Source organism: Oncorhynchus gorbuscha, linkage group LG07, assembly GCF_021184085.1.
Source record: "Oncorhynchus gorbuscha isolate QuinsamMale2020 ecotype Even-year linkage group LG07, OgorEven_v1.0, whole genome shotgun sequence".
NCBI classification, from domain to species: domain Eukaryota; kingdom Metazoa; phylum Chordata; class Actinopteri; order Salmoniformes; family Salmonidae; genus Oncorhynchus; species Oncorhynchus gorbuscha.
This window is the reverse complement of record NC_060179.1, coordinates 72306393-72332377: the sequence shown is the minus strand read 5'-3', so window position 1 is coordinate 72332377 and position 25985 is coordinate 72306393. Positions and strand designations below refer to the sequence as shown.

Here is a 25985-nt window from a genome sequence, read left to right as displayed (position 1 = left end):
GCTACGGGAGGTTTATTTGATCAAATTTTTGTAAGTGTTGTAATGTTTAAGGTGTTATTAGTGTACTGATATAAGTAGGACACGTAACATCCCGGGAACTTTGAGAAAAAAAGTGTTTATATCGGAGTTGTCTCGAGATGGCTATGCATCTCTCTCCCTTGAATACAAGCAGTTGACGTGACATTTCAAGTCATCCAATCAAATTGTATTTGTCACACGCGCCTAACACAACAGGTACAACCTCAACATGACATGCTTACTTTACAAGCCCTTAACCAACAATGCAGTTTTATGAAAATATAGTTCATAAAATATTTACTAAATAAACTAAATTTAAAAAAAGGCAGCAGTGCCCCTGTGACAACAATTTTGGACCCCCTTGTGGCCCCCCTAAATGTAGAGTATGAAATCATTTTTACATAACTCAATTTTGCTATCGTTCTTTTTTTATATCCGTTATTAGACAGAAAATGCAAATACATTGTTGAATGATTATGAACATGGTATTTTGCCTGCTTAATGCCTGCAATGCAGTGAAGAAAACGATATGACAACAATAACGTAACTGGCCCCTCTTATTAACAGTACAACTGGCCCCAAATTGAAATGGTCTAGACCGCCACTGCTCAGTGGAGGAGTTGCACAGTTTTGTCACAAGTCGGACCATTCCTAGCCTAGGACCTTGGTCATAGAACCTGAGAAGGGAGATATGGAGATTAAGGAAGTTTTCGTTTTTTGTCAATGTGTAGTTCGCCATTAAACCCATAGAAGAAGAAAAAAAATGGTTTAATCGACTTTGCTTGAGATTGTTTTTTTTAAATGGCGACGTATCACAAATAATTGAATGTAGTTTGACCGTGAATGGACTCACATTCCAGTACAGTAAGTGGCGGTGTATGCACCTTACGATCCGGCAACCCAATCCCAAAGAAGAAGAAGAAACATCTAATTATTGTATCTTGCGAAAATGACTGTAGGGGAGGAGCCGATTGCGTGGGATGGGTGTCTGGTTTAGAAACCTTGAAAGTAGTCAGATGGCTATAAGTAGCTAGCTAAATGAGAAGGAACCCATTTTAAGTGCTAACGCACTCTTTCAAGAAAGCATATCGGATATTTACATTTTTGTGTAGCCATATCAATGACCAAGTGTGATATTTAGCTAGCATGGTGTTACAAAGGAAACATTAAGATGTTGTAGCTAGCAAGCTAACGTTATCACGAAGTTACACAGAAGGATACAAACTGATCATCCGAAGCTCTAGCTGATATACTACGAGCCAACGGTAGTGAACTACATTATCTTGTCAAGCAACGAAGAGAACACAACCAACATTTGGGAAATTGTAATATGAAAGAAGACGTGTCGGAGAAATTAGGATTTGTCCCTCAAAAAGACATCGTCTACAACAAACTTCTTCCATACGCGGATATATTAGACGAGGAATCCAATGACCTTTTGGGTAAAATCAAAGGAAACTTGGGCCGGGCTGTCCAGCTTCGAGAGATATGGCCGGGTGTCTTGTTTTGGACAAGGAAACTTTCCACGTAAGTGCTAACGTTAGCTAACCCAGTTCAGTTGTCTGGCTTTCTAGATAGCTACTTTAGATAACTAGTTAATCAATCAAATGTATTTATAAAGTCCATTTTGCATCAGCAGATGTCAGTGCTTATACATAAACCCAGCCTAAAACCCAAAACAAAGCAATGCAGATGTAGAAGAACAAAGTTAATCATTCATCTACTCTAAGTTAATTTGGGCCGCTAGCTACATACTACATTTGCTTTTGCCAAATAGTGTTTAGAAGCTGCCAATAGCTAGCGAAGGCTCGTTTTACGTTGGGGCGAGTGGGCTGCCCACCGGTAGCTAGCTAACTATTTGATCGGTGTTGGCATCACTGACTGGGCGGGCGGTTGTGGATTTAGCTAGCTAGCAGGATTAGCCAGGCCAAGAAACAAGCTCTTACGTGAGGTAGCTAGCTAGATGTGTTTTGTGCTCAAACGTTTAAGAATGCTAACATAGCCATGCAGCAGAGAGTAAACATTAAAATGTCAAGCAACATAACTAATGCCATGTCATAAATCACGATATGATTCACGTTAGCAGCGGCCATAAGCAACGCCATGCTACCAATTGCTGTGTCATTAGAATATGACGCTTGCTAACTAACTTGGCTAATACTCCCTAAGCATCTTGTTTGTAAACATACTTGTGGTCTTACCTAGTTGATTGTACTACCGGTAACTTGCCACAGAGTCATTACTTTATATTTCTAACATCAGTTGCCATGTTCCCTAATGGCCCAGCTAGTTAGCTACTTGACACTGAGCGAGTTTGTTTTACATTGCTCGGCTAGGCGGGGTTTACTCAATTGAGACCATTTCATTGGTCCAAAGTGAAATGTCCACTCACCCGGGACACCGGGCTATGCAAAACGATTTTGCCCAATGTCACTGACATGACCCTATTGCCCAAATCCCTTTTAACAAACCATGCCTTCACTTAGGCTGGCTAAATTGGCCAGGCAGGCATAGTCACTGACTGTATCAGAAGCACGTGAAGTCTTAGCAAGTGATCACAACAGCCTTGATTTAAATAAATATGTTTCTTGAGTTGTCCCATTAGATTGTATATATGTGTTGATGGTTTTCCATCAGAGTCCCATGATTTAGCTAGCTGTATTGATTAGAGATTACAAAACCATACAATCTCAGAAAGAGAAACAAGCTTTTCTTAATTTCCCCAAACATTCCTAAATATAATCAATATTATTTTCCAGTTGGGAGTTCAGGTTTGCTGTCACATGGCATTCAGCTACTGGTCATAACTACACAACACAAGTAGGCTTCCCAAATTACCGTAGTCCCTAGCTCAGGGCTCACTAATTGTTCAATGTTTGCTTTCACACTCACTGTTCACATATAGCCTTATCACTGCCAGTCCTTTAATGACATGCAGTCACACTTAAATTCTGTGTGGTTTTCTGAGGTATTTGGTGACACATACAGTGCATTTGAAAGTTTACGGCCTTATTCTAAAATTGATAAAAAATATATACTGATATAATATCTTGCTAATCTACACACAATACCTCTTAATGACAAAACGAAAACAAGTTTAGATTTTTTTGCAAGTTTATACAAAATAAGAAAAATACCTTATTTACATAAGTGTTCAGACCCTTTGCTATGGTTGCGGTCCAAACGCATAAGACACACCCTTGTTCACTTACCCTCGCTTTATGCCCTTGGGGGAATCCCCGTCGCCATCTTGGAAGGCGGTCCAAATTATTAGCCAAGCTAAGGAATTTTACAACGTAAGCCCCTCAGCCCTCGTTTTTGGTCGGCGTTGCGAGTGTACAATTGTGTTCACTCGGGCCTGAAACTTCCCATAATCCATTTTGCGACAATTGTACATCCGCTAAGAAAAGTCAGTGAACTTAACATCAATGGAGAAATGAACATTCAAGGATAGGTAAAAACAAATGCAATAAGTTAGAAATTGTGCTACTAATGCACATGACGGCACAACCGAACAAAACAACCAAAACAACCAAACAAAAACATTTTACTTTTTATCTTTAGGAAATTGTGGAAATAACATTTTCCTTCAAGAAGTTCCAGCTAGGCAGGCTAACGTTAGTTAGCTAATTAATTTGCTAGCTATCATACAGTAGGCATATTAATAATATATTTAATATAAGCAGACATGCATTCATAATTGACTGAAGTGCATATAAAGCACCCTCAAGCTACCGGTGACTGAAAACACGATCATCGCGGGATGAACAAGTAATACATTTCCAGCCAAGGGTGGTTAATTTAAAAATCATTCCTCCTTCCCTCACCCTGCAAGTGTAAACTTGTCAGACGTCATGATACGTCATCAGAAGTGTCCACTTAATTTGAGGGTTGAGAGGACAGGGTGTGTCTTAAGTGTTTGGACCGGAGCCCAAGACGCTTGAAATTGAGCTCGGGTGCATCCATTTACATTACATTTACATTTAAGTCATTTAGCAGACGCTCTTATCCAGAGCGACTTACAAATTGGTGCATTCACCTTATGACATCCAGTGGGACAGTCACTTAACAATAGTGCATCTAAAACTTAGGGGGGGTGGGGTGAGAGGGATTACTTAACCTATCCTAGGTATTCCTTAAAGAGGTGGGGTTTCAGGTGTCTCCGGAAGGTGGTGATTGACTCCGCTGTCCTGGCGTCGTGAGGGAGTTTGTTCCACCATTGGGGGGCCAACTTGATTGGAGTCCACCTGTGGTAAATTCAAATGATTGGACATGATTTGGAAAGGCACACACCTGTCTATATAAGGTCCCATAGATGAGAGTGCATGTCGGAGCAAGAACCAAGACATGAGGTCAAAGGAATTGTCCTTAGAGCTCCGAGACAGGATTATGTCGGCACAGATCTGAGGAAGTGTACCAAAACATTTCTGCAGCACTGACGGTCCCCAGGAACACAGTGGCCTCAATCATTCTTAAATGGAAGAAGTCTGGAACCACCAAGACTCTTTCTCGAGCTGGCCACCTGGCCAAACTGAGCAGTTTGGGGAGAAGGGCCTTGGTCAGGGAGGTGACCAAGAACCTGATGGTCACACTGACAGAACTCCAGAGTACCTCTGTGGAGATGGTTGTCCTTCTGGAAGGTTCTCCCATCTCTGCAGCACTCCACCAATCAGGCCTTTATGGTAGAGGGGCCAGACGGAAGCCACTCTTCAGTAAAAGGCACATGACAGCCTGCTTGGAGTTTGCCAAACGGCACCTAAAGACCCTCAGACCTTGAGAAACAAGATTCTCTGGTCTGACGAAATCAAGATTGAACGCTTTGGCCTGAATGCTAGGCATCACGTCTGGAGGAAACCTAGCATCATCCCTACGGTGAAGAATGGTGGTGGCAGCCTCATGCTGTGGGGATGTTTTTCAGCGGCATGGACTGGGAGATTAATCTGGATCGAGGGATAGATGAATGGAGAAAAGTACAGAGATCCTTGATGAAAACCAGCTCCAGAGCGCTCAGGACCTCAGACTGGGGTGACGGTTCACCTTTCAACAGGACACTGACCCTAAGTACACAGCCAAGACAACGCAGGAGTGGCTTCAGGACAAGTCCCTGAATGTCTGAGTGGCCCAGCCAGAGCCCGGACATGAACCTGGACTTCCTGTTGGGCCGCCCCCAGGTGGTGAGGGGAGGCAACAACACATCTGCCACGATGACCCTTAACGCAGGGTTTCCTCAGGGGTGTGTGCTTAGTCCCCTCCTGTTATCTCTGTTCACCATTGACTGTGTGGCTGCGAATGACTCCAACATAGGACTGATCACTGAAGATGATAAGACGGCCTACAGGGAGGAGGTCAGGGACCTGGTGGTATGACGCTAGGACAACAACCTCTCCTTCAACGTCCGCAAGACACAGGAGCTGATCATGGACTATAGGAAACATTCACATCGATGAGGCTGTAGTGGAGCAGGTCGAGAGCTTCAAGTTTCTCGGCATCCACATAACTAAAGACTTATAATAGTCCAAACACGCCAACACAGTCGTGATGAGGGCCAGACAACACCTCTTGCCCTCAGGAGGCTGAAAATATTTGTAATGGGCCCTCGGATCCTCAAAGTTCTACAGCTGCACAATTGATGGCATCTTTACTGGCTGCATCACAGCTTGGTATGGGAAATGCTTGGCATCTGATCTCAAGTCGTTACTGAGAGTAGTGAGTTTGGCCGAGTACGTCACTGTGGCAGAGTTCCCTGCCATCCAGGACCTCTGTACCAGGTGCTGTCAGAGGAAGGCTCTAAAAATTGTCAAAGTCTCCAGCCACCGAAGTCATAGACTCTTCTCTAGCTAACTATATAGCTACCGAAACAGATGTCATTTTGCTATGTTTTTGGGGAAGAAAATAGTTTGCATCACTTCACTTTACCCCTCTTCACTGTTGACATTGATACTGGTGTGTTGCGGGTACTATTTAATGAAGCTGCATTTAAGGACTTGAGGCGTCTTTCTCAAACTATACTCTAATGTACTTGTTGTCTTGCTCAGTTGTGCACCACTCCTGTTTATTTTCTAGTTAGAGACATTTTGCTCTGAAGGGAGTAGTACACAGCATTGTATGAGATCTTCAGTTTCTTGGCAATTTCTTGCATGGAATAGCCTTAATTTCTCAGAACAAGAATAGACTGTTTCAGAATAAAGTTCCTCCTGGCCATTTTGAGTCTGTACTCTAACCCACAAATGCTGATTCTCCATATATTCAACTAGTCTAAAGAGGGACAGTTTTCAGCTGTTATAACATAATTGCAAAAGGCTTTTCTAATGATAGATTAGCTAACATGTGCCTCTGTATGCCTATGTAGATATTCCATTAAAAACCTGCCGTTTCCAGCTACAATAGACATTTGCAACATTAACAATGTCTACACTGTGTTTCTGATCAATTTTATGTTATTTTGTTTCCTTTCAAAAACCAGGACATTTCAAAGTGACCCCAAAACTCTTGAACAGTAGTGTACATGTACAAATTACCACGACTAACCTGTATCCCTGCACATTGATTCTGTATTGGTACCCTCTGTGTATAGCCTCATTATTGTTGTAATTTTCTTTTTTTTTAACCTTTTTAATTATTTAGTAAACATTTTCTTAACTCTATTTCTTGAACTGCATTGTTGGCTAGGGGCTTGTAAGTAAGCATTTCACAGTAAGGTCTACAGTGTATTTGGTGCATATGACAAATGCATTTGATTTGATTCCTTATTCTGCATGTCAGATATGCATGTTTGTTCTGCGTACTATATTTCTATATGAACGTTGGGTATGGCGGCAGGTAGCCTAGTGGTTAGTGTTGGGCCAGTCACCCGAAGGTTGCTAGATCAAATCCCAGAGCTGACCAGGTGAAAATCAGTCCTTCTGCCCCTGAGCAAGGCAGTTAACCCACTGTTCCCTGGACGCCGAAGACGTGGATGTCGATAAAGGCAGCCCTCCGCACCTCTCTGATTCAGAGGGGTTGGGTTAAATGTGGAGGACACATTTCAGTTGAATGTATTGTTGTGCAACTGACTAGGTATCCACCTTTCCTATTGCTGAACGTGCCCCAGACCTATACCTTCAGTATAAAATAGCCTATACAATTGATAAAGATCGATGCACAGTTGTGTGTGAACCATTTCAGAACTTCTGAATGTAAGGCATTTGTCAGAGCTCCCCAAACCAGAAGAGACCTGTTCCAAATGTATAGGCTCCATCCTGATTTATGGAAATAGCTGCACTTAGACGGTGTCTTCACACCTTGTTAATGTTGTAGCATTTACATCAGGTTACTCTGTCTGTGTTGTGTAGAGAATATTGTGCCATTTGGGACTAAGTCTACATGTCAATGCATATGTCCGACCAGACTATGACTGAGTCACTGGGACCTAGGCAATTTAGGCAATTTAATACAATATTGTTACTTTGCAAGCTTTGTGTGTGGGACTTGCTTTCCTTGAAACGGAATCTAGCTAAAGGCCTAGCATCTTCTCCTTCCCGATTTGCTTTACTCATACAGTACCAGTCAAAGGTTTGGACACCTACTCATTCAAGGGTTATGTATTTTTATTTTTACTATTTTACTACATAATAGTGAAGATGCACAACTATGAAATAACACCATATGGAATTATGTAGTAACCAAAAAATTGTTAAGCAAATCCAAATATATTTGAGTTTCTTCAAAGTAGCCACACTTTGACTTAACAACTTTGCACACTCTTGGCATTCTCTCAACCAGCTTCAGGAGGTAGTCACCTGGAAGGCTTTTCAATTAACAGGTGTGCCTTAAGTTAATTTGTGGCATTTCTTTCCCCAATGTGTTTGAGCCAATCAGTTGTTTTTTGACAAGGTAGGGGTGGTATACCGAAGATAGGGCTGTTTGGTAAAAGACCAAGTCCATATTATGGCAATAACAGCTCAAATAAGCAAAGTGAAACGACAGTACATCATTACTTTGACTGACATTCATGTCTTAACCTCTTGATTCTAGCCATCCGGGATCGTGAATACTGCCTCAAGCTCATTACCATAACGCAACGTTAACTATTGATGAAAATCGCAAATGAAATGAAATAAATATGCTAGCTCTCAAGCTTAGCCTTTTGTTAACAACACTGTCATCTCAGATTTTCAAAATATGCTTTTCAACCATAGCAAAACAAGCATTTGTGTAAGATTATTGATAGCTAGCGTAGCATTCAGCATGCAACATTTTCACAAAAACAAGAAAAGCATTCAAATAAAATCATTTACCTTTGAAGAACTTCGGATGTTTTCAATGAGGAGACTCTCAGATAGCAAATGTTCAGTTTTTCCTGCAAGATTCTTCGTGTAGGAGAAATTGCTCCGTTTTGTTCGTCACGTTTGGCTGCCAAAAAAACAACATTCAGTCATCAAAACGGCAAACTTTTTTCCAAATTAACTCCATAATATCGACTGAAACATGGTAAACATTGTTTAGAATCAATCCTCAAGGTGTTTTTCACATATATCTTCGATGATATATCGTTCGTGGAAGTCTCCTCTCTCCTCTGAATCACATGGAGGAATGCTGGGGGCTGGAGATTACGCACCAATTTCGACAAAGGACACCGGGCGGACACCTGGTAAATGTAGTCTCTTTATGGCCAATCTTCCAATGATATGCCTACAAACACGTCACAATGCTGCAGACACCTTGGGGAAACTGCAGAACGTGTAGGCTCGTTCAGGTCGCATTCACAGCCATATAAGGAGACAATGGGAAAACAGCGCCTCATTTCCTGTTTGAAGTTTCATCTTGGTTTCGCATGTAGCATCAGTTCTGTGGCACTCACAGATAATATCTTTGCAGGTTTGGAAACGTCAGTGTTTTCTTTTCAAAGCTGTCAATTATATGCATAGTCGAGCATGTTTTCGTGACAAAATATCTTGTTTAAAACGGGAACGTTTTTTCATCCAAAAATGAAATACTGCCCCTAGTGTTCCAAGAGGTTAATCTGGAAAATTTCAAGAACTTTGCAAAACCGATCAAGCGCTATGATGAAACTGGCTCTCATGAGGACCGCCAGACCCCAGAGTTACCTCTGCTGCAGAGGATAAGTTCATTAGAGTTAACAGCCTCAATTGCAGCCCAAATATATGTTTCCCAGAGCTCAAGTAACAGACACATCTCAACTTCAACTGTTCAGAGGAGACTGCGTGAATCAGGCCTTCATGGTCGAATTGCTGCAAAGAAATCACTACTAAAGGACGCCAATAAGAAGACTTGCTTGGGCCAAGAAACATGAGCAATGGACATCAGACCTGTGGAAATCTGTCCTTTGGGTTGATGAGTCCAAATGTGAGATTTTTGGTTCCAACCGCTGTGTCTTTGTGAGACAGCGTAGGTGAACGAATGATCTCTGCATGTGTGATTCCCACCATGAAGCATGGAGGAGATGGTGTGGGGGTGCTTTGCTGGTGACGCTGTGTGATTTATTTAGAATTCAAGGCACATTTAAACAGCATGGCTACAGCAGCATTCTGCAGCGATACGTCATCCCATCTGGTTTGCGCTTAATGGGACTATAATTTGTTTTTCAACAGGACAATGACCCAATCAATACACACCTCCAGGCTTTGTAAGGGCGAGTGATGGAGTGCTGCATCAGATGACCTGGCCTCCACAATCACCCGACCTTAACCCAGTTGAGATGGTTTGGGATGAGTCGGACCGCAGTGTGAAGGAAAAGCAGTTCCCATATGTGGGAACTCCAAGTCTGTTGGAAAATCGTCACTCATGAACATGGTTGAGAGAGTGCCAAGAGTGTCAACAATGCAAAGGGAGGCTACTTTGAAGAATCTAAAATATATTTGTATTTAATACTTTTTTGGTTACTACCTGATTCCATATGTGTTGTTTCATAGTTTTGATGTATTCACTATTATTCTACAATGTAGAAAAGAGTAAAAATAAAGAGAAGCCCTCGTACTACATTTCTTATTCACCTGCTCTATACTAGGCTATACCCATAAAGCTGTTTTTGTTGATCAGGAGCATGAGTCTCTGTGGCGTTTGCACATATTTATTGTGCAGCAGCAACTTTATATTATATTTAACTTTATATATAGGGATAGCCCAAAGCTCCTTTTCTGTCCATTCTGCGCAATACAAGAAGTCAAGCATTTATTATTCCCTGGCCAGCTCACTTTGAACTGTGGATGTTCAGGCTAGCTATAGGCCTAGCCCTATGGCTGGGGCCACACATTTTGTGTCTGAAAATTCCTTATTTTTCCAGTGGGAGTCCTCTTTTGACAGATGTTGGTAAACAGAGTTGATAGTCTGTCAAACACACTAGGCTTTAGTCCTTTTTGGATATTCAGTTTGTCCGAGAATAGTTGCGTTGAATTGAACTTTTGACTAGTAAAAACCGACAGTTGTTGAATTAATGATTTAATCCGCATTCTTGCGTCTTTGTGGCAGTAGCCTAAAGCTTTTCTTCTCTTGTAGATACATGCGGCTGTACGGCAGGAAGTTCAGCAAGGAGGACCATGTGCTGTTCATCCAGCTGCTGTACGAGCTGATCACCATCGACAAGCTGGAGATCAGTATGATGCAAGGACTAGCCCGGCTGCTCATCAACCTCCTTAAGTAAGACCCATGGGCTAAACACACGGTCACGCATGCAAACACACACATTGACATGCTGGAGATCGGCATGATGCGAGGTCTGGCCCGCCTCATCAACTTCAAGTTAGCATGGGCTACTGTTACACACACAGTGATGGGCTTCGCTCGCTCATGGAGGGCCTCGCACACTCAACCTCCTAAAGTAAGCAACACACAAAACCCCATCAACAAGCTTGAGACCAGTATGATGCAAGGTCTTTGCCATCCTCATCAATCAATGTCACATTATAGGACTCTAAACAGACTTTATTTATTTGTTTGTCAGTGACTGGCGGGTCTACTGTTTTCCTCATTGTGTGAGAAGTTAGTGTCGCTCACATTTAAGTGTTGAAATACTCTCTGTAAATTGAGGCCTGCCCTCACCTAATTGTGTGAAGCTCTGAGGCAACAAAGACAGTTTAAATGAAGTACTTTTACATGTTTTAACCCCACCTACTATTATTTCTGACAGGAAAAGAGAACTGCTGTCGCGGGAGGATCTAGAGTTGCCTTGGAGACCCCTGTATGAGCTGCAAGACAGGATCCTCTACTCAAAGACTGAACACCTGGGACTAAACTGGTTCCCCAAGTACGCCCCTCTTCTCTTTTACCAGCACGGTTAAAACGGTCTTTGAAAATAAAAAATAACTCTGCATATTGACACATTGAAACCAACCTACTTAGCTGTAAAACCTTCAAGTTAAAGTCTGTGTTATGACATCATCATACACTGCGGGGTGACTTCCCGATTAGAGTCATCAATACAATGACATCCAAAAGTCATCCAAGACGTCCACTATTGGTTCTTCCCATTTTGAGCCCTTCCTTAAGGCATGCTTGGAAGATTCTAAAAGCAGGAAGGTGGCGGTGCCCCGCTTCGCACAATGATGTAGACTCATCGATATTACCTTTTATTTTTAAATGGACCTCACCCCTGAATCTCGAGTGGTGTTATAAATGGGTTTATTGTGAAAAACATTGCTGTAATATGTTGGTATCTGTTGGTGCTGTATAGGTACTGCCTATTGCTATGGTACTGCCTAATACAGTTCAGCCCCCCCCTCCCCCGATGCATCCTTTCTTACATGCACATGTTCTGTTGTCCCTGACCGCAGTTGTTGCCTGGGCTAATTTCTGAATGTGGAAAAATCTGTACCTACCCCCAGGTGGCATATAGCCCTAGAGCTGCCTTCCCTGGTCATCACTAGTTTCCACAGCCACAAAGTTGTAAACCCTGCCTATTTCTACCATCTTCTAGATTTGTTTTTATTTTAAACATATCCCCAACTTAACCACACTGCTAACCTTGTGCTTAACCTTAAATTAAGACTTAAAAGCAAATGTTTGTTTTAATGGCTTTTTACGATATAGCAAGTTTTGGCTGTGGAATCTAGTGGAACCCCCCCCCCCCCCACCCCCCCACCTTTTCTCCCAGCAAGCAGTGCGAGGTGCTCTTGTATGGGTCTATGGGAACATTGTGTGTCACTACAAAGCCTTGCTAGCACATAACAGTCATCAGCTCTCTCACCAAGGGAAGCAAGCTGCTACTGTTTGTTTACTGATGCTTGGTCCTTTGTTTTTAAAGAAAACGATCAGTGAAAAAAATCTAAAATCAAATGTGCGATGCGCTGCTGCAGTACAAAAAAAGGTGTAATTTTTTGGGATGTATTTCATTGAAATGGATTGGCTTTTCATAGTGTGAATCTGAATGTGTTTTTATGCCTTTGTCTCCTCTCACATTCAGTTCCCTACGGCCTCGTGCTTCCTCTAAACACGTAATGATAAAATTGTTTCAGAGGTGGTAAGGACAACGCTTCTCTTGTGTTTTTTTTTGTGTTTTTCATCCTTTTATTGAGGCACTCTTTTTGGTTTTAATTTTTCCATGTTGCATGTTGAAAACCAAAAAGCACACTGGACACCCCCACGCAGCTTGTTTGACAAAATCAACTACAAATGAACCAAAAAGCAATGTTAACATTTCTCTCATATTGGACACTGTCGCACTGCATCTCTGCATCTAACTATGTATCCCCTCCCCCCTGTCAAATCCCATATGATTTGGTAGATTGACCCACTAGAGTAGCCTAGCCCATTCTGAAGTCACCGGTTTCTAAACGGCCATGATGGATGACATCTTTGTGGTACAAAAGAGCACAGATCTGTGCTTATAATGCATATGGTTCAATTCTTGTGTTTTTTTTGGCCTTAATCATGCTGCCAGGTAATAATTAAGTTTAGAGTAGCTTATATCTTTGCGGTTCTGTTCGCTTTTGCACCACAAATGTTGCCTGAGAGTCATAAGGGTAGAAGCTCTTGTATCACCCCCCCCCCGGTATACTGGTATGAGATAGGGGTGATCATCATCGCGTGATGTTTCGCCCCCACTTCAAACTCTAAAGGACATTTGGATGTTCCCCAGGGTTGAGTGTCTGGCCATTGGTAATGGTGTTCTGGTCATGCTGCTTTGCATTATTATTTCGGTGCATTACTTTGGTGATTGTCAGTGTGGTCTGTCTGTGGGTTGCATCCCACAAATTTCTCCTTCCTCAAGTGTGCATTCTTTCACTAATTCCCACAAATTTAAAATAATTATATTTGTGTTGGAATGGGCTAGAGGGAGTTTCAATATAGGCCTAGCAATCATTTCCTTTGAAATCCATAAAGGGAAGTGAACAAGTGCACATTTCAGGAGAAAGGAGAGATTAGGCTCTCCTCACTCAAGCCCTGAGATGCAAAGCCAAGAGTCCTTGGCAGAAATCGCTCGTTGTAGTTCCCATTAGTCTATTGAATTAAATCAATCAGGTTGATTTGAAAAATACTTAAATGAAACGGAGCTTAGAGCGCGGTTGAATGGGACAGGGGGGCAGTTTAGAATGCATGACTTGAGCTCAGCGTGCATGTACGAGTGGAGGGAAAGGCAGGGGATTGAGGGTGTTTGAGCCTAACGGCTGGGGTTATATTGGTCCTCAGCTAAATCTTTTGACACTTATGTGACATTGAGTTTAGTCACACGAGTCTAACCTTTACAAGCCATTATATACAGAGGCCCTATTGTAATTGTGCCAAAAAAATACAAGTAACCAAACCAAAACCACAGCAGTCAGAAGTCCTGTAATGGAGGACTAGTATTGGTTGTATTATTTAGGCACCAAACAGAAGAAAATGGACAATGGCAGTAAGTTGTGCTCATTTCAAGGGACTACTTGAACTTGTCCAAACCACTTTCTGTTGGTAAACCTTTTCCGTTCCATTCCCCAGATATGTTTATTCAGGCTAGGTGATAAAAAGCCTCAGACAATGGCTGAGGGCATCTGCCTTTTGGGCAACTATCTCCACTGTCAAGGTCAGCATTCATTACAAGTAATAACGGCTAGTCCTACTGTTTACATAAAGCCTCAGGCCTAGTCATTTTCCCTCCAAGACATTTCCCCAAGCCCGATAAAAGACTTAATTCTGATTGTGAATGAACAGAGTAAATCTGTTAATTAGGTACCATTCATGTGCTGCTGTTACACTGCTGGCCCATGGCCATCCAGGACAAAGGTTGAACGGCCCTGGAATAGTCACATTGTGTGGGGGCGGGTGTTTCTGTAGTCCCTTTTGTCATGCTATGCCAGTTTGTGTCCTCGATTCCCTTGCTGTGTGGATGTACACACCTGCCCAACACATCCCTTACTTTTCATCTGTGTTTGAGTTGATCCGGTACATACACTAGTCTCTACTGCTTCGTTACAGGCACCATAACACATGAACATACTGGTAGTGACCACACCCTAAAGGAGTAGCGAGCCAGGACTTTTCCCACTACACTTGATCAGTACACTTTAAATGCGTGGTTTGGCTGTACCTGTAGTCAGTCACTCATCCTTGTCCTAGTTGCGTTGGTGTGTTCAGTGTGTTCATTGTTTGAGTTAAGTCACCTTAGACACATCTGTCTCTGTTCTGATGCCTCACCTTTCTTTTTCTCTCTCCTCCATCTCTGTTTCTAGCTCGGTGGAAAACATTTTGAAAACACTTGTGAGAAGCTGCAGACCGTAAGTATATTTTTAAACCCCTATGATCTATGTATTTGTTAATGAATTCAGTTGCTGCGCTCATGGTTGCATTTAGGCCTACTCTTGGGACACTTGTGGTCAACACTCACACAGTTGGAGGACCACCGTAAGAGTTATTTTGTCTAGGGGTGTGAACGTTATAATGTTTAAATGAAATTGAGATCTTAACATTAAAGATCCCTAACCTAAAACAATCCCCCACACTAAATAAAATCACTGTGCAGTGTGACCACCATTTTCCTCATGCGCCACGACACATCTCCTTCGCACAGAGTTGATCAGGCTGTTGATTGTGGCCTATGGAAGGTTGTCCCACTTTTCTTTAATGGCTGTGCGAAGTTGCTGGATATTGGCCGTAACTGGAACATGTGTCGTATGCGTTGATCCATAGCATCCAAACGTGATCAATGGGTGACAGGTCTGGTGAGTATGCAGGCCATGGAAGAACTGGGACATTTTCAGCTTCCAGGAGTTGTGCACAGATCCTTGTGACATGGGCTGTGCATTATCATGCTGACACATGAGGTGATGGCAGCAGATGAATGGCATGACAATGGACCTTAGGATCTCGTCACGGAATCTCTGTGCGTTCAAATTGCCATCGATAAATTGCAATTGTTTGTTGTTCATAGCTTATGCTTGCCCATACCATAACCCCACCACCAACATGGGGCACTGTGTTCACAATGTTGACATCAGCAAAATGAGGCCAGTTGGACGTACAGCCAAATTCTCTAAAGCGACGTTGGCGGCTTATTGTAGAGAAATGAACATTCAATTCTCTGACAACCACTCTGGTGGATATTCCTGCATGCCAATTACACTCTCCCTCAAAGCTTGACATCTGTGGCATTGTGACAACTGCACATTTTAGTGGCCTTTTATTGACTCCAGCACAAGGTGCACCTGTGAAATGAACATGCTGTTTAATCAGCTTCTTGATATGCCACAGCTGTCAGGTGGATGGGTTATCTAGGCAAAATAGAAATGCTCACTAACAGGGATTCAAACATTTTAGAGCTTTTTGTATGTTTAAACATTTCTGGGATCTTTTATTTCAGCTCATGAAACTTGGGACCAAAACTTTACATGTTGCATTTATATTTTTATTCAGTGTAGATTAGAGGATATTCTATTTATTTTAGTTCTACCAGTTATCAACATATTGTTCAATGTTGAAAAAAATAAAGACCCGTGTTTATTCTGTGACTTTAGCTAATACACTCTGTTTTTGTTTTGTTGCCGTGGTATCGTTTTGGTATAGAGTATCGGGATACTAAACCTGGTGTCGAAGTCCAAACTCTGCTAACGTGACAGCACTTGTGCAATTATCACAAAACATATTGCGAGACACAGATTACCAAGACATATGCGCACCACGGTTCATTCTGCCTGCCTCCTCCCATTCTCCCTTGCCCTGGCAGCATCGCATTAGTGGAAATCAAGACCGTTTCAGGGCAGGCCTGGTTATAGATAGATATGTTCAAGTCGTGTCATCTGGGACAATTGCTAACCCTTTCCTAACCTTAACCTAATTCTTCTAACCTGCTGTGTTAATTCTCCTAAACTGCTGCATAAATTCTACAATCTTGCTACGAAATGTCACTTCTGCTTGTCAAAACCAGAAGACCTGCCCAGAAGACCTGCCCAGAACAATCTTGGTTTCCACTGATGTGATAGAGCCTCGCGATGGCTCGCCTGTTCTTTCTCTTCACTAATGATGCGATTGTGTGTTCAGTCTTCGGCCTGTTGCGTGTAGAATATCCTAGCCTTCATTGATGATAGGCTCTGCTTTACTGAAGTTGTGAAACATTGCAAGCCAGGAAATTGTGAGATACAGCATGCCATTGCGAGATACAGATTTTGATTGCAGATAGAACCATGCACTAGGCCTCTCTGTCTGCCTGCCAGGTGGCCGACCTGCCTATACTGTGCCGCTCCTGTCTTCCATCCCTCGCTAGAAAAGAACAAGTGTGCTCTCGGAAGTACGGCAACAAATCAGTCTCTTCTGTTCCAAAATACCTGATTCTTTCACATGGCATGTTAACCTATTGTGCTTACTTCAGCACTCCTGCAATTGAATGACAGACCTAGAGTAGAGATGCAGACAGAGGCACGTGTCTACTCTGCATTTAATAAGACACATTCTGTGAAACTGAACTGTCAGGAACAATTCTCTCTTAGGGACTTAGTTTAGGCACATTGACTGACAATTTGCGAATGTCATAATGGCTAGTTCCATCCCTGGATGCAAAGCAAGACTAGGTTTGTGTGAGCATGTGTGTCGAAGCTTAGTCACTGAGTCCCTGAGTTGCTAGTGTACCTACTACTTGGTTAATAATCCTATTAAATCTAATTCTGTCCAGGGGAGAGTTTCCTGTTACTGTGAGCAGAGAAGAGAAGAGAGGGAGCGAGAGGTGGAATACAGACATTGTCATCCTACTAGAAACATGGTATAGAGGAGGTGGACCCACTGGTTGCCCTCTAGGTTACAGAGAGCTGGTAGTTCCATCCACCAAACTACCAGGAGGGTGGTATAGAGGAGGAGGACTCACTGGTTGCCCTCTAGGTTACAGAGAGCTCATAGTCCCATCCACCACACTACCAGGTGGGTGGTATAGAGGAGATGGACCCACTGGTTGCCCTCTAGGTTACAGAGAGCTGGTAGTCCCATCCACCACATTACCAGGTGGGTGGTATAGAGGAGATGGACCCACTGGTTGCCCTCTAGGTTACAGATAGCTCATAGTCCCATCCAACGCACTACCAGGTGGGTGGTATAGAGGAGGTGGACCCACTGGTTGCCCTCTAGGTTAGAGAGCTCATAGTCTCATCCACCAAACTACCAGGTGTGAAATAGGGAAGTAGCTCAGGGGGTATGCTATTTTGGAATAGAGCAGACTTTACTCGCACTCTTAAATGAATCAAAACAGGAACATTTTACATTTTGGCTGGAAATTCTAAAGGAAATGATCTCAACAGGGCAACATATCCACCGCTGTGCTACCTATAACCCCCACACTAGAATTCCCATACTTTAATGAAGACAGCTTCTTCATCCTAGAAGGGGAGATCAACCATTTCCAGGCCCAGGGACATGTACTAGTCTTTGGTGACCTAAATACCAGAAGTGAACAGGAACCTGACACTCTCAGCACAGACTGGGACAAACACCTACCTGGAGGTTACAGCGTTCCCTCTCCTAGGTTCAACTAGGACAACAACCAAATAAAATGGGTCACAACTCCTGCAGATCTTTTAAAAAATGTATTTAACTAGGCAAGTCAGTTAAGCACATTCTTATTTACAATGACGGCCAAACCCGCGCGACGCTGGGCCGATTGTGTGCCGCCCTATGGAACTCCCAATCACGGCCAGATGTGATGCAGCCTGGATTTGAACCAGGTACTGCAGTGACTCCTCTTGCATTGAGATGCAGTGTCTTAGACCACTGTGCCACTCCGTTGCACACTGGGCATATACATAGTCAGTGGTAGGCTTCAAGGGGACTCCTACGGTAGGTACACCTATAACTCATCTCTTGGTAGTAGTACTGTAGACTACTTTATTACTGACCTCAACCCAGAGTCTCTGTGTTCAGTCAGCCCACTGACACCCCTATCAGACCACAGTCAGCCCACTGACACCCCTATCAGACCACAGTCAGCCCACTGACACCCCTATCAGACCACAGTCAGCCCACTGACACCCCTATCAGACCACAGTCAGCCCACTGCCCACTGACACCCCTATCAGACCACAGTCAGCCCACTGACACCCCTATCAGACCACAGTCAGCCCACTGACACCCCTATCAGACCACAGTCAGCCCACTGACACCCCTATCAGACCACAGTCAGCCCACTGACACCCCTATCAGACCACAGTCAGCCCACTGACACCCCTATCAGACCACAGTCAGCCCACTGACACCCCTATCAGACCACAGTCAGCCCACTGACACCCCTATCAGACCACAGTCAGCCCACTGACACCCCTATCAGACCACAGTCAGCCCACTGACACCCCTATCAGACCACAGTCAGCCCACTGACACCCCTATCAGACCACAGTCAGCCCACACAGTCAGACCACAGTCAGCCCACTGACACCCCTATCAGACCACAGTCAGTCCACTGACACCCCTATCAGACCACAGTCAGCCCACTGACACCCCTATCAGACCACAGTCAGCCCACTGACACCCCAGACCACAGTATCAGATCACAGTCAGTCCACTGACACCCCTATCAGACCACAGTCAGTCCACTGACACCCCTATCAGACCACAGTCAGCCCACACCCCTGACACCCCTATCAGACCACAGTCAGCCCACTGACACCCCTATCAGACCACAGTCAGCCCACTGACACCCCTATCAGACCACAGTCAGCCCACTGACACCCCTATCAGACCACAGTCAGCCCACTGACACCCCTATCAGACCACAGTCAGCCCACTGACACCCCTATCAGACCACAGTCAGCCCACTGACACCCCAGACCACAGTCATCAGACCACAGTCAGCCCACTGACACCCCTATCAGACCACAGTCAGCCCACTGACACCCCTATCAGACCACAGTCAGCCCACTGACACCCCTATCAGACCACAGTCAGCCCACTGACACCCCTATCAGACCACAGTCAGCCCACTGACACCCCTATCAGACCACAGTCAGTCCACTGACACCCCTATCAGACCACAGTCAGTCCACTGACACCCCTATCAGACCACAGTCAGTCCACTGACACCCCTATCAGACCACAGTCAGCCCATCAGACCACAGTCAGCCCACTGCCCACACCCCTATCACACCCCTATCAGACCACAGTCAGCCCACTGACACCCCTATCAGACCACAGTCAGCCCACTGACACCCCTATCAGACCACAGTCAGCCCACTGACACCCCTATCAGACCACAGTCAGCCCACTGACACCCCTATCAGACCACAGTCAGCCCACTGACACCCCTATCAGACCACAGCCAAATCAGTCTACTTGAACAGAGCAATACTCAATCATGAGACATCAAAGCCAAAGGAACTGAATAATATTAAGAAATGCAAGGAAGGAAATTAGTGTCGAAACCTACCAAAGAACAATTAGGCAACAGTCAATCCCTTTTAGACAACTTCCCTCGACAAAACATTTCACTGTAATCTTGAAGGTGTGAACTTGGCAGTAGAATGCCTAAACAGTATATTTGACCTCTTGGCTTCCCTATCAATTTTTTATTTATTTAACTAGGCAATTCAGAACAAATTCTTATTTACAATGACGGCCTGCCCCGGCCAAACGCTGGGCCGATTGTGCACCATCCTATGGGACTCCCAATCACAGCCGGATGTGGTGCAGCCTGGATTCAAACCAGGGACTGCAGTGAAGCCTCTTGCACTGAGATGTAGTGCCTTAGACCGCTGTGCCACTCGGGAACCCCAAATGGTTTGATGAAGAATGCAAAAATCTAAAAGAAATTTAAACAAATACATAGAGACCCAGAACCTGGGTCTATGCCTTCACCATGGTGAATCACTAAACAATCCATAAATACACTATGGAAAAAGAAGGAACAGCACATTTGAAACCAACTCAATGTAACTGAAGAATCGAACCACTTTTGGGAAAATTGGAAACCGCTAAACAAACAGGAAGCGTTATCTATCCAAAACAGAGATGTACCGATAAACTACGGATCCAATATTTTTGGCAAAAACATATACATGATAAAATACAAATCTTAGAATCAACTATTAAAGACTACCAGAACACACTGGATTCTCCAATTACGTTGAATGAACTACAGGACAAAATACAAACCCTCCAACCCAAAAAGGCCTGTGGTGTTGATGGTATCCTAATAGAAATGATAACATTTACAGACTACAAATTCCAATTGGCTATACTTCAACTCTTGAACCTCTACAGGATCTGTAGACTTGGGCTTGAATAATACATTATGGCCTTTCTCTTGCATTTCAAAGATGATGGTACAAAAATAACGCATGTTTTTTTTATTTGTATTATCTTTTACCAGATCTGTGTTATAGTCTCCTATTTTCATTTCACATTTCCACAAAAGTGTTTCCTTTCAAATGGTATCAAGAATATGCATATCCTGAGCTAGGTCCTGAGCTACAGGCAGTTAGATTTGGGAATGTCATTTCAGGCAAGAAAATTCAAACCTTAAGCGTTATCATCCTTAGCTCTGACATCCTCCCCAATATTTGGAACCAAGGACCGATAACGCCAATCCACAAAAGTGGAGACACATTTGACCCCAGTAACTATGCGTCAACAGCAACCTTTGGAAAATCCTCTGCATTATCATTAACAGCACACTCAAACATTTTCTACTGGACAAATGTCAAACTTGCTTTTTACCAAATGACCATATGACAGACCACGTACTCCCCTGCACACCCTAACTGACAAAGAAACATAACAAAGGCAGTCTTCTCATGCTTTGTTCAAAAAAGCCTTTGACTCAATTTGGCATGAGGGTCTGCTATACAAATTGATGGATAGTGGTGTTGGGGGGGAAAACATACAAAATCCATGTACACAAACAAGTGTGCGGTTAAAATGGGCAAAAACACATTTCTTTCCACAGGGCTGTGGGGTGAGACAGGACTGCAGCTTAAGCCCCACCCTTTCTGAAGTAAAATGTATACTGTTTGCTGATGATCTGGACTTCTGTCCCCAACCATGGAGGGCCTAAAGCAGACAAAAATAATGGTGTTCCAAAAAAGGTCCAGTTGTCAGGACCACAAATACAAATTCCATCTAAACACTGTTGCCCTATAGCAGACAAAAATCTATGCATGCCTCGGCCTAAACATCAGCGCCACAGGTAATTTCAACAAAGCTGTGAGCGATCATTCATTCGTAAAAATCCAAAAAACTTCACAGATCTTCATTGTAAAGAGTTTAAACACAGTTTCCTATGCTTGTTCAATGAACCATAAACAATTAATGAACATGCACCTGTGGAAGGGTCGTTAAGACGACAACCGCTTACAGACGGTAGGCAATTATGGTCAGTTATGAAAACTTAGTACACTAAAGAGGCCTTTCTACTGACTCTGAAAAACACAAAAAGAAAGATGCCCAGGGTCCCTGCTCATCTGCGTGAACGTGCATTCGGCATGCTGCAAGGAGGCATGAGGACTGCAGATGTGGCCAGTGCAATAAATTGCAATGTCTGTACTGTGAGATGCCTAAGACAGCGCTACAGGACGGACAGCTGATCGACCTCGCAGTGGCAGACCACGTGTAACAACACCAGCACGGGATCGGTACATTCAAACATCACACCTGCGGGACAGGTACAGGATGGCAACAACAACTGCCCGAGTTACACCAGGAACGCACAATGCCACCATCAGTGCTCAGACTGTCCGCAATAGGCTGAGAGAGGCTGGACTGAGGGCTTGTAGGCCTGTGTAAGGCAGGTCCTCCCCGACATCACCGGCAACATCGCCTATGGGCACAAACCCACCGTCGTTGGACTAGACAGGACTGGCAAAAAGTGCTCTTCACTTACAAGTTGCGGTTTTGTCTCACCAGGGGTGATCGTCGGATTCGCGTTTATTGTCGAAGGAATGAGCGTTACACCGAGGCCTGTCCTCTGAAGCGGGATCAATTTGGAGGTGGAGGGTCCATCATGGTCTAGGGCAGTGTGTCACAGCAACATCGGACTGAGCTTGTTGTCATTGCAGGCAATCTCAACGCTGTGCATTATGGGGAAGACATCCTCCTCCCTCATCTGAGACCCTTCCTGCAGGCTCATCCTGACATGACCCTCCAGCATGACAATGCCACCAGCCATACTGCTTGTTCTGTGCGTGGTTTCCTGCAAGACAGGAATGTCAGTGTTCTGCCATGGCCAGCGAAGAGCCCGGATCTCAATCCCATTGAGTACTTCTGGGACCTGTTGGATCGGAGGGTGAGGGCTAGGGCCATTTCCCCCCCAGAAATGTCCAGGAACTTGCAGGTGCCTTGGGGGAAGAGTGGGGTAACATCTCACAGCAAGAACTGGCAAATCTGGTGCAGTCCATGAGGAGGAGATGCACTGCAGTACTTAATTCAGCTTGTAGCCACACCAGATACTGACTGTTACTTTTGATGTTGAACCCTCCCTTTGTTCAGGGACACATTATTCCATTTCTGTGAGTCACATGTCTGTAGAACTTGTTCAGTTTGTCTGTTGTTGAATCTTGCTATGTTCATACAAATATTTACACATGTTAAGTTTGCTGAAAATAAACGCAGTTGACAGTGAGTACGTTTCTTTTTTTGCTGAGTTTAGAACCCATTGCCCTTTGGTTGTGAGGTCTGGGGTCCGCTCACCAACCAAGAATTCACAAAATGGGACAAACACCAAATTGAGACTCTGTGTACAACGTAAAACACCAAATAATACACGCCGAGCAGAATTCGGACAATTACCCACTAATGATCATAATCCAGAAAATAACTTTCATTTTACAACCACTTAAAAGGAAGCGATTCCCAAACCTTCCATAACAAAGCCATCACCTGGAGAAGAGTCCCATAAGCAAGCGGGTCCTGGGGCTCTGTTCACAAACACAAGTAGACCCTACAGAGACCCAGGAGAGCAACACAATTAGACACCACCACATCATGAGAAAACAAAAAGATAATTTTTTCCAATTAACAAAAATACTGAGCAAACTAGAATGCTATTTGGCCCTAAACAGAGAGCACACAGTGGCAGAATACCTGACCACTGTGACTGACCCAAACTTAAGGAAATATTTGACTATGTACAGACTCAGTGAGCATAGCCTTGCTATTGAGAAAGGCTACCGTAGGCAGACATGGCTCTCAAGAGAAGGTATGTGCACATTGTCCACAAAATTATGTGGAACTGAGCTGCACTTCCTAACCTCCTGCCCAATGTATGACCATGTTAGAGAGACACATTTCCCTCATTACACATACCCACAAAGAATAAAAAATAAAATAATTTGATAAACTCATATCTATTGGGTGAAACACCAGTGTGCCATCACAGCAGCAAGATGTGTGACCTGTTGCCACAAGAAAAGGGCAACCAGTGAACAAACACCATTGTAAATACAACCCATATTTATGTTCCCTTTTTTTTCTCACTGTTTGCTCATTGTTACAACACTGTATTTAAACATGACATTTGAAATATCTTTGTTCTTTTGTAGTTTAATATTTACGGATCACTTTGTTTTTCACTTTTGTTTATCCATTTCACTTGCTTTGGCGATGTACACATGTTTCCTATGCCAATAAAGCCCTTTGAATTGAATAGAGGTGGAGTGAGGTGAGGTGTGGGGCTATAACGCTGCATAACAGCTCTTCTGAGGTTGAAGTGCTGTTGACATTGTGTTCACATGTCTTCTCATCTGATTCCATTAACTAAACTAAACACCAGCTTAACTACCATTGTTGAATATACTGTGTACAAATGGAATGATAAGCCATAGCAGCGAAAATATAAATTCTATTATAAGGAATATATTTCTGTCTACCAGCCCTTGATTTTTGACAATTTTCTGTGCGGAACGTTGCTCTTTGCATGTCTTGGTGTGGGATTTTTAAAATGTAACCTTTATGCTTTGGGGTTAGTTATGAAATAAATTCATTAGCTGTGATTATTCTGCAGGCGTTTAAAAATAACTATGGCCATATGCTTATCACATATTGTTAGTCCTTGGCGAGTGAAAATTAATGTATGTAGATATTGTCTTTAGGTTGTAGGCATATGGCTCACATACATTACACCAACACGGTAGTCCAATAAATAATCTAATTGTTTTATTCTTCAGGTACTTCCCGGAGTCGGCCACCCAGGAGATGTTGGAGGAGTGGCGTCCACTGCTCTGTCCATTTGATGTGACCATGCAGAGAGCAATAGGATACTTTGAGCTCTTCCTCCCCACCACCCTACCCCCAGAGCTGCACCACAAGGGCTTTAAGTGAGAACACGCACACGTACGCACACAGACACACACACATCTCCACCATGTCATAGGGTAACATTTTGAAAAGTTCCCAGGTTTTTCATAAATCTCATATGGTGGATTCCCTTACTGCTTATTCTATCATGTTTACAGAAAAGTTTCCAGAATTGTTCATCTCTACGACATCCCAAAACTTGACCATTTAAAAAAAAAAAACATTTCAATGTTGCCCCCAAAACATGATCACAATTGTTATTCTCTAATGAAAGGCAAGAGAATATCTTGAGCATGCTGTAACTGCCACACGTATGATATTGGTTGTGTGTGTGTAGCACAGTAAGCGTTAGTATGGTGTTTGACAGTCTGTTTGATGTTCACCAGGTTATGGTTTGATGAACTCATCAGCTTGTGGGTGGCAGTACAGAACCTTCCAAGTTGGGAGGTGGTAAGTTAGACATTGCTCACTTGATTGACACACTGTGTGTGTGTTTGGTAGTATTAGCCTGGTGCCTGGTGTGTGTGTGATAGTATTAGCCTGATGCCCGGTGTGTGTGGTAGTATTTGCCTGATACCCAGTGTGTGTGTGGTGGTATTAGCCTGGTGTGTGTGTGTGATTGTATTAGCCTGATGCCCGGTGTGTGTGTGTGTGTGTGTGGTAGTATGTGCCTGGTGTGTATGTGGTAGTATTAGCCTGGTGCCTGGTGTGTGTGTGGTAGTATTAGCCTGGTGCCTGGTGTGTGTGTGGTAGTATTAGCCTGGTGTGTGTGTGATCGTATTAGCCTGATGCCCGGTGTGTGTGTGGTAGTATTAGCCTGGTGTGTGTGTGGTAGTATTAGCCTGGTGTGTGTGTGGTAGTATTAGCCTGGTGTGTGAGTGGTAGTATTAGCCTGGTGTGTGATTGGTAGTATTAGCCTGGTGTGTGAGTGGTAGTATTAGCCTGGTGTGTGTGTGTGTGTGTGTGGTAGTATTAGCCTGATGCCCTGTGTGTGTGGTAGTATTACCCTGATGCCCGGTGTGTGTGTGTGGTAGTATTAGCCTGGTGTGTGTGTGTGTGTGTGTGTGGTAGTATTAGCCTGGTGTGTGTGGTAGTATTAGCCTGGTGTGTGTGTGTGTGTGTGTGTGTGTGTGTGTGTGTGTGTGTGTGTGTGTGTGTGTGTGTGTGTGTGTGTGTGTGTGTGTGTGTGTGTGTGTGTGTGTGTGTGTGTGTGTGTGTGTGTGTGTGTGTGTGTGAGAGTGGTAGTATTAGCCTGATGCCCTGTGTGTGTGGTAGTATTAGCCTGATGCCCTGTGTGT

General features: G+C 43.7%; 1 protein-coding gene across 2 annotated transcripts in view; it reads left to right on the top strand.

Moving 5' to 3' along the window:
* The first annotated feature begins 773 nt into the window (after positions 1–773).
* Positions 774–25985, top strand: part of LOC124040320 (proteasome activator complex subunit 4B-like) — a 75631-nt gene continuing 50419 nt past the window's right edge. The window contains exons 1-7 of one of the 2 annotated variants that reach the window (XM_046357415.1): positions 774–1545; positions 10513–10653; positions 11144–11260; positions 12416–12472; positions 14661–14705; positions 24558–24707; positions 25074–25137. In XM_046357415.1, coding sequence (XP_046213371.1) covers positions 1349–1545; positions 10513–10653; positions 11144–11260; positions 12416–12472; positions 14661–14705; positions 24558–24707; positions 25074–25137 — 771 coding nt within the window. In that variant the 5' untranslated portion in view covers positions 774–1348. The remainder of the gene's footprint in view (positions 1546–10512; positions 10654–11143; positions 11261–12415; positions 12473–14660; positions 14706–24557; positions 24708–25073; positions 25138–25985) is intronic. The other variant, XM_046357416.1, reaches the window with a different exon arrangement.